General features: G+C 47.6%; 1 protein-coding gene across 1 annotated transcript in view; it reads right to left on the bottom strand.

The window, feature by feature from the left end:
• The window catches only part of LOC110502975 (polypeptide N-acetylgalactosaminyltransferase 2), a 132586-nt gene that overhangs the window by 22681 nt on the left and 96794 nt on the right, over positions 1–13111 (bottom strand). The window contains exons 4-7 of the mRNA XM_021581330.3: positions 2624–2722; positions 2441–2508; positions 1869–1934; positions 15–136 (exon numbers count right to left, since the gene is read on the bottom strand). Coding sequence (XP_021437005.2) covers positions 15–136; positions 1869–1934; positions 2441–2508; positions 2624–2722 — 355 coding nt within the window. The remainder of the gene's footprint in view (positions 1–14; positions 137–1868; positions 1935–2440; positions 2509–2623; positions 2723–13111) is intronic.

Below are 13111 nucleotides of genomic sequence, written 5' to 3'. Positions count from 1 at the left end.
TGGTACACACTGACCTCTGCCACCCTTTCCAGGAGTGGTTCCAGCCAGTGATCATTACACTCGCAATGGCTGTCCAGGAAGGTGAGAACACTGGCAGTGGCTGTGTCGGCCCCTCTCACCCGCGATCTCATCAGACCTGTGGAGGAGTAACACGCCTGATGCTCTTATCAATATGTCATCTACAAATACACAATGGTTTATTCATGTGTGTCATTTCTACGTATACAGTACCGGTTCGCTGAAGTTTGGGATGTGCATATCACAATCGTTGGCTACTCATATTTAAATATTTATTTACATTGAAACTTTTCACAATATTAATATACATCTTAAAAATACCCCCTGATTAAATTGGTTAAATTGACTTTATACATTTTAGTCATTTAGCAGACACTTATCTAGAGCGACATTATCTGAGTTAGATCATTCAAATATTGCTTAGTTGGTTGAGCGGGGCAGAGTGTGGTATGCCATTGGTTGAGAGGGGCAGACTGGTTACCATTGGTTGAGAGGGGCAGAGTGTGGTGTGCTATTGGTTGAGAGGGGCAGAGTGTGGTGTGCTATTGGTTGAGAGGAGCAGAGTGTGGTGTGCTATTGGTTGAGAGGAGCAGAGTGTGGTGTGCTATTGGTTGAGAGGGGCAGAGTGTGGCGTGCTATTGGTTGAGAGGAGCAGAGTGTGGTGTGCTATTGGTTGAGAGGAGCAGAGTGTGGTGTGCTATTGGTTGAGAGGAGCAGAGTGTGGTGTGCTATTGGTTGAGAGGGGCAGAGTGTGGTGTGCTATTGGTTGAGAGGAGCAGAGTGTGGTGTGCCATTGGTTGAGAGGAGCAGAGTGTGGTGTGCTATTGGTTGAGAGGAGCAGAGTGTGGTGTGCTATTGGTTGAGAGGAGCAGAGTGTGGTGTGCTATTGGTTGAGAGGGGTAGAGTGTGGTGTGCTATTGGTTGAGAGGGGTAGAGTGTGGTGTGCTATTGGTTGAGAGGAGCAGAGTGTGGTGTGCCATTGGTTGAGAGGAGCAGAGTGTGGTGTGCTATTGGTTGAGAGGAGCAGAGTGTGGTGTGCTATTGGTTGAGAGGAGCAGAGTGTGGTGTGCTATTGGTTGAGAGGGGTAGAGTGTGGTGTGCTATTGGTTGAGAGGGGTAGAGTGTGGTGTGCTATTGGTTGAGAGGAGCAGAGTGTGGTGTGCTATTGGTTGAGAGGAGCAGAGTGTGGTGTGCTATTGGTTGAGAGGGGTAGAGTGTGGTGTGCTATTGGTTGAGAGGGGTAGAGTGTGGTGTGCTATAGGTTGAGAGGAGCAGAGTGTGGTGTGCTATTGGTTGAGAGGGGCAGAGTGTGGTGTGCTATTGGTTGAGAGGAGCAGAGTGTGGTGTGCTATTGGTTGAGAGGGGCAGAGTGTGGTGTGCTATTGGTTGAGAGGAGCAGAGTGTGGTGTGCTATTGGTTGAGAGGAGCAGAGTGTGGTGTGCTATTGTGGAGTTGTAAAAGACAATCAGTTTTGCAGAGATAGCAATAATGAACAGAGGACTGCAGCCAAGTCTTTTTGACCTAATATTCATTCTATTGGAGAGGACACAAAGCACTTTCCAAAAATATACTCGTTCTTACAAACTCTTCATTGTTTTGGAGTGTATATTTTCTCCCCATTGGCCCCAATAAACCTGTTCAGAGGTTTCCTTTCCTAGCCCTAATGATCCTTCTCTGCTGTTAAAAGTGGCAAATCACTTCAGTTGATTTGATTAGGTAGGGTACATGCAGTGTTGGACAAGGTCAAGGACAATGGGCATCAAATACTATGATGATGACTAAAGCCTGACCAATCATTTTCAAAAAGCAGTTTTTATTCCTTCAAATGTATTTCCCATTTATACACTCACCTTCTCGTCGATCGTTTCGAAGAACCCGGATCTTCTCAATTTTCCCCAACAAGGCTCCATCTTCAGCTGAACCACGAGACACAACACTTGGTTACTAAAATAAACCATTTATATACATATACACGTCAAATAAACATCTATATAGGACTTATAAGGGCTTTATGAATACTTATTTTCAGCCATAAAAGTTATGTTTCATTTAAAGCGGAACCAATGGTTTACTTAGTGGCCCTCCAGTGACACCGACACTGTCTAACAGACAACTCTAGAACGACTCAAAGATCGCTTTAATCTACTTCAAAAGGCTGACGGGTACAAGAGACCTCTATGAAAACTCAGGACGTAAAGATGAATGATAGGTGTGATACCTGAGCTGGAGGCATGTGCCCTTAAGGGTCACCCAGAGTTTAGAGGGACGGAGCCTGAGAGATGGTTCAGGACAGGGGCTTTAGTTTACAGACCGGGTGGCGAGGGAGAGAAGGACCTGGAGCCTGTCAACCAGTGCCAGTACTGATCCAGAGTGACAGAGGCACAGGGCAAATGAGAGAGTTAAGACTCAAACAGCAACTCACGGTTGTCACTGTAATCATCAACCAGGATTATCTCCTTGACAAGGTGGGGGGGACTCTTCTTAAGAACACTGGAGGGAGAGGGAGGGCAGAGGAGAGGGTTAGACATGGGTTAGCATCTCCAGGCCTAGTCTGTCAGAGAGAGAGTGAGGGTGTGTGTGTGTGTGTGTGTGTGTGTGTGTTCACCTGACCACGGTGCGGAGCAGAGCTGAGCGGGCCTCATTGTGGAAAGTGATGATCACACTAGAAGCAGGCAGCTCTGTCTTCCACTGTTTATGCCGGCAGCTGAGGAAGAAAGGGAACACGAAGTCATTAGGACACTGAAAACAATCAATGGCCAAAAAGGACCAATTATCTGCCTTTAAAAGAGAGAAACAAGGGTTAGCTGGTGTTGTGTTCCAATTCGCTGGTTGAATAACTTTAGCTTTGATGTTGAAATCTCCGGGGCCCCCAAAAAATAGGTTACAGATTTTTTTTTTAAAGGTTACACACTCTCGTGAGGTTTGGTGAAGCTGTAATGGAAGGCAAGTCTTGCTTGCGTAAACGATGGCGCCTCAGACCAGACAGATTTCAATATGACAGATGAATATGACAATATGACAAATCCACTAGAGCCCAATCACCAGCAGCTACGGGTATGGGTGAGAGAGCGCAGCGACTCCCCATGTCAACGCCATTGACACGGAGTGCCCACGATGAGCCTCCATGGAGCGAGAGAAAGAGAGAGTGAGCGAGCGAGGGAGCGAGAGACAACACTAGAGTAAGATTGTGACATCAATCAATGCTTCCTACAGGAGTTACAAGACATGACACGTCTCTACCTTTTTTTAGGAGAACTAAAGGAATAAAATAGCTGGACAGAGCAGAGGTCAACTATGATACCACCTGGGCCTAGAGAGGACCTCCTAAAGCTGCTGGATCGATGGATGCCTGATCTACTTTACAGACAGTACCTGAACCACACACAACTTCAGTAGTGGACTATTTAGTGCCCCTGCTGAACACCAGCAGGTCTCCCCTTAGACCATGACCTACCGCCTGGTGTCTCCTACAGTAATCAAGTTAGGGCTGTTAGGGGAACTACATTGACACAGACTGAGCAATTCATTTTTAACCTTCCTTGGAGATGGTGTTTTCTGCCTACTCAGTCGGTCATAGAGGTAAACCGTCTATAACATGTTTGAGATGACACGTAGCGGGTATAACATGAAACGGAATATGGGTGTTTAGCAATGTACCGGCAAGGCTCCGGCATTTTAATATTATATGCATTTCACTATGTTTCCATAAGCGTACAGTATAAATTCCAGATCCTGCTCCAGATACCTGTCAGTGGATATGTCTAGGCACCAGATATGGGTTCAAATATTTGTCATTGAAATAATACATTGTATTACTTTCACATACATTTCAAAGTAAGTATTTAGAAAAAATGTATTTGAAAATACAAATATTTGAATATTGGAATGTATTTGGAAATCGATTCATATTTTATACTTTCCAAATGTATTTTCAAATTCAAATAGTGTATGTATTTGAACCCAGGTCTGGTTAGTTTTAGGGGTATATACTGTCATTTCACATACCCCAGTATTTCTAGGAAATTATTGAAAAAAAAAAACTTCAAATACACACCAGAGAAGAAAAAAAAAATCATTAAAAACGCATGTATTTGAATCCAGATCTGGTAGGCTCTATAACACGATGGCACTGAAGAAGAGGCCATTTCATTTGAGCTACAGGCAAACGTGTACAGCCTGTGCCTGACTGGAACATAGCACATGTACACCCTCCACAGGATGATTCCTAACCTACATTACTGTTAGGACTGCATTCACATTAAAGTCCATGCTGTAAAGTAGTCCAGTAAACCAACCCCGGCTTAACCAAGCCCTTGACACCGGATGTGTACCAAACAAACAAACTGTGGCACTTTTCTTTGCACAGACAACATCATACTTCATGTAATGTAGCTCCCTCTGAGCTGCGTAATAGAAACGAGGTGTCAGTAACAAGACACTGTGGGGAGGGGATATGAAAGACTAGACATAGTTTGAAGACAAAACAAGCACGGCTGATGAGTTGCTTTGTATAGCCTAATGCCTGGTCCTTCGGTGGCCTCTTCACGTGCACGCCATGCAGCGCTTCAATGCGACCCTCTCACATTTCTCATGAAATATTCATCCGGCAGTGTACACTGAGAACACTTAATTAGAATGGGAAACAGTGGCTAAAATGCCAGACAACGGTTACAGAGTCCCCGCTGGGTCGACAGACGATACATAAAACATTCTCATTAAGACCCGTAGCCTCCAGCAGGCCTCCTGCCATCCAAGGTAACGCTCTGTCTGAAGAGTAAACAAGAAACCAGGCAATTTAAGCTTGTCTAAAAAAGGACATTGAAATAAAAAGCCTCCATTTTGATTGGCTCTAAAACAGACACACGGCTCTGTTGTGACGAGAATCAGGAGTAATCTCCCACCTAAGTGTTTGATGGTGCCTGGCAGACAGCCGCAGGCAGAGCAGAGATGGGGAAGAAAGGAAGCTGAGCTGAATTTAGAAAACCGAAAGAGCTCTCGCTCACATCAAACAGTGATAGGAAACTGATAAAGAGAGTTGTACAGAAAACGTCACTGATGTGACCATATGTCTAGCACCTTACATACAGTACAGTAGGGATAGTGGTACTTAGGCAGGGAGTAATCTCAGAAACTCAGAACTAAAATTGTGCGTATTGCGTCGAATGCTCGACTAGGTTCTGGGGGTACTAGAAAGCGGAGCGGAAAGCAGGACAGAAGCTCCACCCCCCATTCTTTGCAAGTTTCAAGGTCAAGTCTATGGGCAAAATGTCCCCTCGCCTTTCGTTTTTCAAAAGATGCTAACATCCTGCTGCTCGTGGCAAGGTCATATCATGAAGACGTGTTCAAGAAGTGTTCATTAATGTATTTAAATACATTTGTGTACATTGTAGAAATCCTAAGAGGCAATTATCCCTTTCTGCTTTGGTACTGACCATTGTCACCCGACGTACTGGCGGGTCCATTGTCACCCGACGTACTGGCGGGTCCATTGTCACCCGACGTACTGGCGGGTCCATTGTCACCCGACGTACTGGCGGGTCCATTCTAACCCGACGTACTGGCGGGTCCATTCTAACCCGACGTACTGGCGGGTCCATTCTAACCCGACGTACTTGCGGGTCCATTCCAACCCGACGTACTGGCGGGTCCATTGTCACCCGACGTACTGGCGGGTCCATTCTAACCCGACGTACTGGCGGGTCCATTCTAACACGACGTACTGGCGGGTCCATTGTCACCCGACGTACTGGCGGGTCCATTCTAACCCGACGTACTGGCGGGTCCATTGTCACCCGACGTACTGGCGGGTCCATTGTCACCCGAAGTACTGGCGGGTCCATTCTAACCCGACGTACTGGCGGGTCCATTCTAACCCGACGTACTGGCGGGTCCATTCTAACCCGACGTACTGGCGGGTCCATTCTAACCCGACGTACTGGCGGGTCCATTCCAACCCGACGTACTGGCGGGTCCATTCCAACCCGACGTACTGGCGGGTCCATTGTAACCCGACGTACTGGCGGGTCCATTCTAACCCGACGTACTGGCGGGTCCATTGTCACCCGACGTACTGGCGGGTCCATTCTAACCCGACGTACTGGCGGGTCCATTCTAACCCGACGTACTGGCGGGTCCATTCTAACCCGACGTACTGGCGGGTCCATTCTAACCCGACGTACTGGCGGGTCCATTCTAACCCGACGTACTGGCGGGTCCATTCTAACCCGACGTAGTGGCGGGTCCATTCTAACCCGACGTAGTGGCGGGTCCATTCTAACCCGACGTAGTGGCGGGTCCATTCTAACCCGACGTACTGGCGGGTCCATTCTAACCCGACGTAGTGGCGGGTCCATTCTAACCCGACGTAGTGGCGGGTCCATTCTAACCCGACGTAGTGGCGGGTCCATTCTAACCCGACGTAGTGGCGGGTCCATTCTAACCCGACGTAGTGGCGGGTCCATTCTAACCCGACGTAGTGGCGGGTCCATTCTAACCCGACGTAGTGGCGGGTCCATTCTAACCCGACGTAGTGGCGGGTCCATTCTAACCCGACGTAGTGGCGGGTCCATTCTAACCCGACGTAGTGGCGGGTCCATTCTAACCCGACGTACTGGCGGATCCATTCTAACCCGACGTACTGGCGGGTCCATTCTAACCCGACGTACTGGCGGGTCCATTCTAACCCGACGTAGTGGCGGGTCCATTCTAACCCGACGTAGTGGCGGGTCCATTCTAACCCGACGTAGTGGCGGGTCCATTCTAACCCGGCGTACTGGCGGGTCCATTCTAACCCGACGTACTGGCGGGTCCATTCTAACCCGACGTAGTGGCGGGTCCATTCTAACCCGACGTAGTGGCGGGTCCATTCTAACCCGACGTAGTGGCGGGTCCATTCTAACCCGACGTAGTGGCGGGTCCATTCTAACCCGACGTAGTGGCGGGTCCATTCTAACCCGACGTAGTGGCGGGTCCATTCTAACCCGACGTAGTGGCGGGTCCATTCTAACCCGACGTAGTGGCGGGTCCATTCTAACCCGACGTAGTGGCGGGTCCATTCTAACCCGACGTAGTGGCGGGTCCATTCTAACCCGACGTAGTGGCGGGTCCATTCTAACCCGACGTAGTGGCGGGTCCATTCTAACCCGACGTAGTGGCGGGTCCATTCTAACCCGACGTAGTGGCGGGTCCATTCTAACCCGACGTACTGGCGGGTCCATTCTAACCCGACGTAGTGGCGGGTCCATTCTAACCCGACGTAGTGGCGGGTCCATTCTAACCCGACGTACTGGCGGGTCCATTCTAACCCGACGTAGTGGCGGGTCCATTCTAACCCGACGTAGTGGCGGGTCCATTCTAACCCGACGTAGTGGCGGGTCCATTCTAACCCGACGTACTGGCGGGTCCATTCTAACCCGACGTACTGGCGGGTCCATTCTAACCCGACGTAGTGGCGGGTCCATTCTAACCCGACGTAGTGGCGGGTCCATTCTAACCCGACGTAGTGGCGGGTCCATTCTAACCCGACGTAGTGGCGGGTCCATTCTAACCCGACGTAGTGGCGGGTCCATTCTAACCCGACGTACTGGCGGGTCCATTCTAACCCGACGTACTGGCGGGTCCATTCTAACCCGACGTACTGGCGGGTCCATTCTAACCCGACGTACTGGCGGGTCCATTCTAACCCGACGTACTGGCGGGTCCATTCTAACCCGACGTACTGGCGGGTCCATTCTAACCCGATGTACTGGCGGGTCCATTCTAACCCGACGTACTGGCGGGTCCATTCTAACCCGACGTACTGGCGGGTCCATTCTTCTGAAGTAAAGTGATTTTATGTTCAGTTTTCTTTTCACTTTCTGAAGAGGACTTCTAGTTTTATTCATATGATTTCATATGAACATCTAAGTGTTGTATATAAACCTTGGGCATTTGGGCCTTTCCTCATTTAGAACTCTGGTGAGTTGAAAACAAACGTGACAATTTGAAGCAGAATGTTGGAAAGATTGTGGGGGAATTCTTCTAGTGGAAATACTGTACTTCGAGCCAAGGCTCAGGAGGTGTATTAACAAATAAAATAGGTGAGACATCTTCTACTGGTGCCAAGAAAGAGTCCAGGACAAGAAAAAACAACAGTTGAGTTGAAATAAATCCTAAACCTATTTGTACTAATGGTACTGTAGTAGACATGGTTCAGACACTCGGGGTAACCTCCCTGTGGCTCTGTAGACACAGCTCACATTGACGTGGGAATAAAAGAGCTTCAAATGTATTGAAATATATGCATGTAATGCATGCAAATGTTGGGCATACTGTGGGCATCTTTCACTTTTCTGCTAACCATGTCAGCCGGAGAAACTCTGGGAGAGCTCAAACTTTCAGTGAAGACAACACTTTCAAAGACACTGGCCTAATCATGAAGGGTGTCATGGAAACCAATATATACAGTCAATATGTTTTTCCCTAATCATACCAAATTAGAAATGTATTTTATGTCAACTATAGAGGAAACGTATCCTTGATTCAAATACACTGACTATCACTATGGCCATATATGGTGAACCAGCATTCATACTTCAACCCACACACACACACACCGAGAGAGAGGAGCCAAGCTGGTGAGGCAAACAAATCAATGTGCCACTCCCAGGCATTGATATCAATCCACTATGAATACAGAGACCTCTGCATGAAATAATTTTTAACCGGAGCACATACTGTGATCCTGACACACTGACAACTGAGAGATACAGTTCAATCCCCTCCTAGAAGTTACCGCTCTCTACAGACACAAACAAGGGAAATTAAACAAGGGAAATTAACCAGCATGCGGTACCTCTGGAATAAACAAATCAATCACTGTGAATTCTACCCCCTTTCCATGTTGAAACTAACAGGACAGAGTGAACGCTGAAAGAGTGCATATGATATGGAACAAATTAAAGACTAGTGTAGTTGTAGCATTCATCACAATACTCCTTTACATGGCAAAGACAGAGGAGAGAAGACAAAAACCTGAAATATCCATGTTCACATTCAGCCTGGCTGCTTCACATCAGCCTGGTTCCTGGTGACTGCTTTACACCCAGCCTGGTTCCTGGTGACTGCTTTACCCCCAGCCTGGTTCCTGGTGACTGCTTATTCCCCAGCCTGGTTCCTGGTGACTGCTTATTCCCCAGCCTGGTTCCTGGTGACTGCTTATTCCCCAGCCTGGTTCCTGGTGACTGCTTATTCCCCAGCCTGGTTCCTGGTGACTGCTTATTCCCCAGCCTGGTTCCTGGTGACTGCTTATTCCCCAGCCTGGTTCCTGGTGACTGCTTATTCCCCAGCCTGGTTCCTGGTGACTGCTTATTCCCCAGCCTGGTTCCTGGTGACTGCTTATTCCCCAGCCTGGTTCCTGGTGACTGCTTATTCCCCAGCCTGGTTCCTGGTGACTGCTTATTGCCCAGCCTGGTTCCTGGTGACTGCTTATTCCCCAGCCTGGTTCCTGGTGACTGCTTATTCCCCAGCCTGGTTCCTGGTGACTGCTTATTCCCCAGCCTGGTTCCTGGTGACTGCTTATTCCCCAGCCTGGTTCCTGGTGACTGCTTATTCCCCAGCCTGGTTCCTGGTGACTGCTTATTCCCCAGCCTGGTTCCTGGTGACTGCTTTACCCCCAGCCTGGTTCCTGGTGACTGCTTTATCCCCAGCCTGGTTCCTGGTTTACCCCCAGCCTGGTGACTGCTTTACCCCCAGTCTGGTTCCTGGTGACTGCTTTACCCCCAGCCTGGTTCCTGGTGACTGCTTAACCCCCAGCCTGGTTCCTGGTGACTGCTTTACCCGCAGCCTGGTTCCTGGTGACTGCTTTACCCACAGCCTGGTGACTGCTTTACCCCCAGCCTGGTTCCTGGTTCCTTATTGGAGTATAAGTGACCCTGCATTCCCTTGAGAACTTTCCTGCAGGCGCACTGAACACAGGCAGCGTCAGTTACTGAACTGCAACTCCTGACAAAGTATGGGCCGACTTGTCAAAAGAATCGTTAGGAGGCCTGTGCTCACTCGAGGGGCAGTGGAAATGACGGGCTTGAAAGAAGCTGAGCAGGAGGAGGATGGAGCCAAGACTAAACAACAGCAAGTTGAAGAGACGTAATTGATTCACCATGTGCCATTATAGTTGGCAGAGCAATCCCAAATCCCATAGCCATATCTAACTTCAATTACTCAGACAATTTATTTATTTTACCTTTATTTAACTAGGCAAGTCAGTTAAGAACAAATTCTTATTTTCAATGACGGCCTAGAACAGTGGGTTAACTGCCTGTTCAGGGACAGAACAACAGATTTGTACCTTGTCAGCTAGGGGATTTGAACTTGCAACCTTCCGGTTACTAGTCCAACGCTCTAACCACTAGGCTACCCTGCCGCCCCACAATACAGACAGACCCACAAAGAGAATGCTGTCAATTAGCATTTCCATGCAGGATGATTGAAATGCTTTGACATCTATGACCAACATACAGTTAACTGCCAAAATAAAGGAAACACTTGAGAAAATCAGGATACAAAGTACACCAAAAATACACAAAGTATGTGGACACCCTTTCAAATTGGTGAATTTTCCTATTTCAGCCACACAGGTGTATAAAATCGAGCACACCGCCATGCAATCTCCATAGACAAACATTGACAGTAGAATGGCCTTACTGAAGAGCTCAGTGACTTTCAACGTGGCACCGTCATCGGATGCCACCTTTCCAACAAGTCAGTTTTCTGCCCTGCTAAGAGCTGCCCCGGTCAACTGTTAGTGCTGTTATTGTGAAGTGGCAACGTCTAGGAGCAACAATGGCTCAGCCGCGAAGTTGTAGGCCACAAAGCTCACAGAACGGGACCGCCGAGTGCTGAAACACGTAGCATGTAAAAAACTTCTGTCCTCAGGTGCAACACTCACTACCAAGTTCCAAATTGTATCTGGAAGCAGCGCCAGCACAATAACTGTTCGTCGGGCGCTTATAGAATGGATTCCTTGGCCGAGCAGCCGCACACAAGCCTAAGATCACAATGCAAAATACCAAGCATTGGCTGGAGTGGTGTGAAGCTTGCCGCCATTGGACTCTGGAGGAGCGTTATCTGGAGTGACAAATCATGCTTCACCATCTGGCAGTCCGACGGACAAATCTGGGTTTGGCGGATACCAGGAGAAACGCTATCTGCCCCAATGCAGTGCCAACTGTAAAGTTTGGTGGATGAGGAATAATGGTCTGGGGCTGTTTTTCATGGTTCGGGTTAGGCCCCTTAGTTCCAGTAAAGGGAAATATTAATGCTACAGCATACAATTACATTCTAGACGATTCTGTGCTTCCAACTTTGTGGCAACATTTTGGGGAAGGCCCTTTCCTGTTTCAATGCCTCGTGTAGAAAACAATGCCCCGTGTAGAAAGTGAGGTCCATACAGAAATGGTTTGTCAAGATCGGTGTGGAAGAACTTGAATGGTCTGAAAACAGACAGGGGGTGGTGTGGGGTTGGGGGGCAGAGACCTTCCTGACCAAACATCCTGCATACCCACCAGTCATAAACCACAGGCGCTCATGGGAAACCTATAGTGGTGTGGCTAAATGCTTAGTGTAGGACACATGAATGAGATAGTCAAGTCACATGCTACAACTCAAGAGTATATTTTAGGTACTTTAAAGAGCCACTGAACACACTGATTGGTACGTGTTTTTCTGTTGTTCATTAGAAAAATTAGATTTTAGTCTTGGAAGTGTGTTTCCTGACCGATTCCGCCTTTGTTTAAGGATGTTTGTCCGGCATGAGACACTGTTGATGCGGAATCCTATTTCCCTTCTTCAAAATCCCCAGAATGAATCTAAGATAACTCAATATGTAATAATGTTGACGTTTTTACCGAGGATGTTTTAGTTTGACATTTCTAAAGTTCACAATTGCGTGGCGTCTTACGTAAACAAAGTCAGAGCTGCTGGGCGGGTCTGTCTCACTATCTATGCTATTGGATAGAGAGCAATCACCGCAGCTGTTCACCCCATGTCAGCGGGCAAATGGACATCGTCAAATCAAAACCTTCATTTTCCCGTTGTGACGCATAGATGTTCCAAACCCTATTTACACACTAGAATAACTGTTTCTGACTCATATCAATGCCTCATATGGATGCCACATAGGCCGTTTTCAAAAGGGATTTGTTGCTTTTTAAAGAGTCATTAATGTCTTTGCGGAGACGGAGTTGAGTAATGTCAAACTCCAGGCACAGACGATCATGAGAGATGGTGAACTCTGTGTTAGCTAAGACCACCACAGGCCTTCCCAGACCATAACTCGCTGGTGAAATAAGTCATACTACAGCACTCTCCCTAGTGATGCCAAAAGTACCTTCAGTTGGATATGTCAAGTTAATTCTGGGAACAACTACTAACGTAATGTCATGACGTTTCCCTCTTTGGGTACAGCGAGCACCATCTTATCTTCCGACCATGCTTCTCTCAATTACGAGAGGGCTAAGGTTTGAGCCCATTGCTGAATTCTTAACCATACCACGTGGTTAACTCAGACTATCGAACCGACAGAATAAGAACAAATCGTTGATACTAATTACTAGTCTGCAGCTAGGAATTCGGTATCATTGAACGCGAAGACCGACAACCGCCGAAACATCTATTCTATAACGACATTGCTGAATGTTACTCTGAACTATCCATTCAAACCATGGCAGAGAGAGAGAGGGCAGACAAACTTTCCAACAGATATCAGGACGACACACTGAGCGTAAATATAGATATATTAATTGCAATTATTCCCGAATGAGTGAGCGTTCATGTGCAAAGGATTAACATTTCAATTGTTAGAATTATCCATTTGTAGTGTCTTATCTCAGTCGACCCCCACTTCCATTTTGTCCACCAAGCCGTGATGCCGGTTCAGCCCACTAGGGCACATCCGCTATCATTCCCTTGTAACTACATCTACTGTTTGTGCATTTCTGTGAATATTTAGTTAGTAAATAAATTATGTAAGACAATTGATATATGGATGACTCAGTGAAGACTGGGTTCGTGCAGATAACCAACAATTTACGACGTTTGGAATGAGACTAACGTGAGG

This window comes from Oncorhynchus mykiss, chromosome 23 (genome assembly GCF_057628025.1).
Source record: "Oncorhynchus mykiss isolate SJ-2025 chromosome 23, ASM5762802v1, whole genome shotgun sequence".
Lineage (NCBI taxonomy): Eukaryota > Metazoa > Chordata > Actinopteri > Salmoniformes > Salmonidae > Oncorhynchus > Oncorhynchus mykiss.
This window is presented reverse-complemented; position numbering and strand designations above follow the sequence as displayed.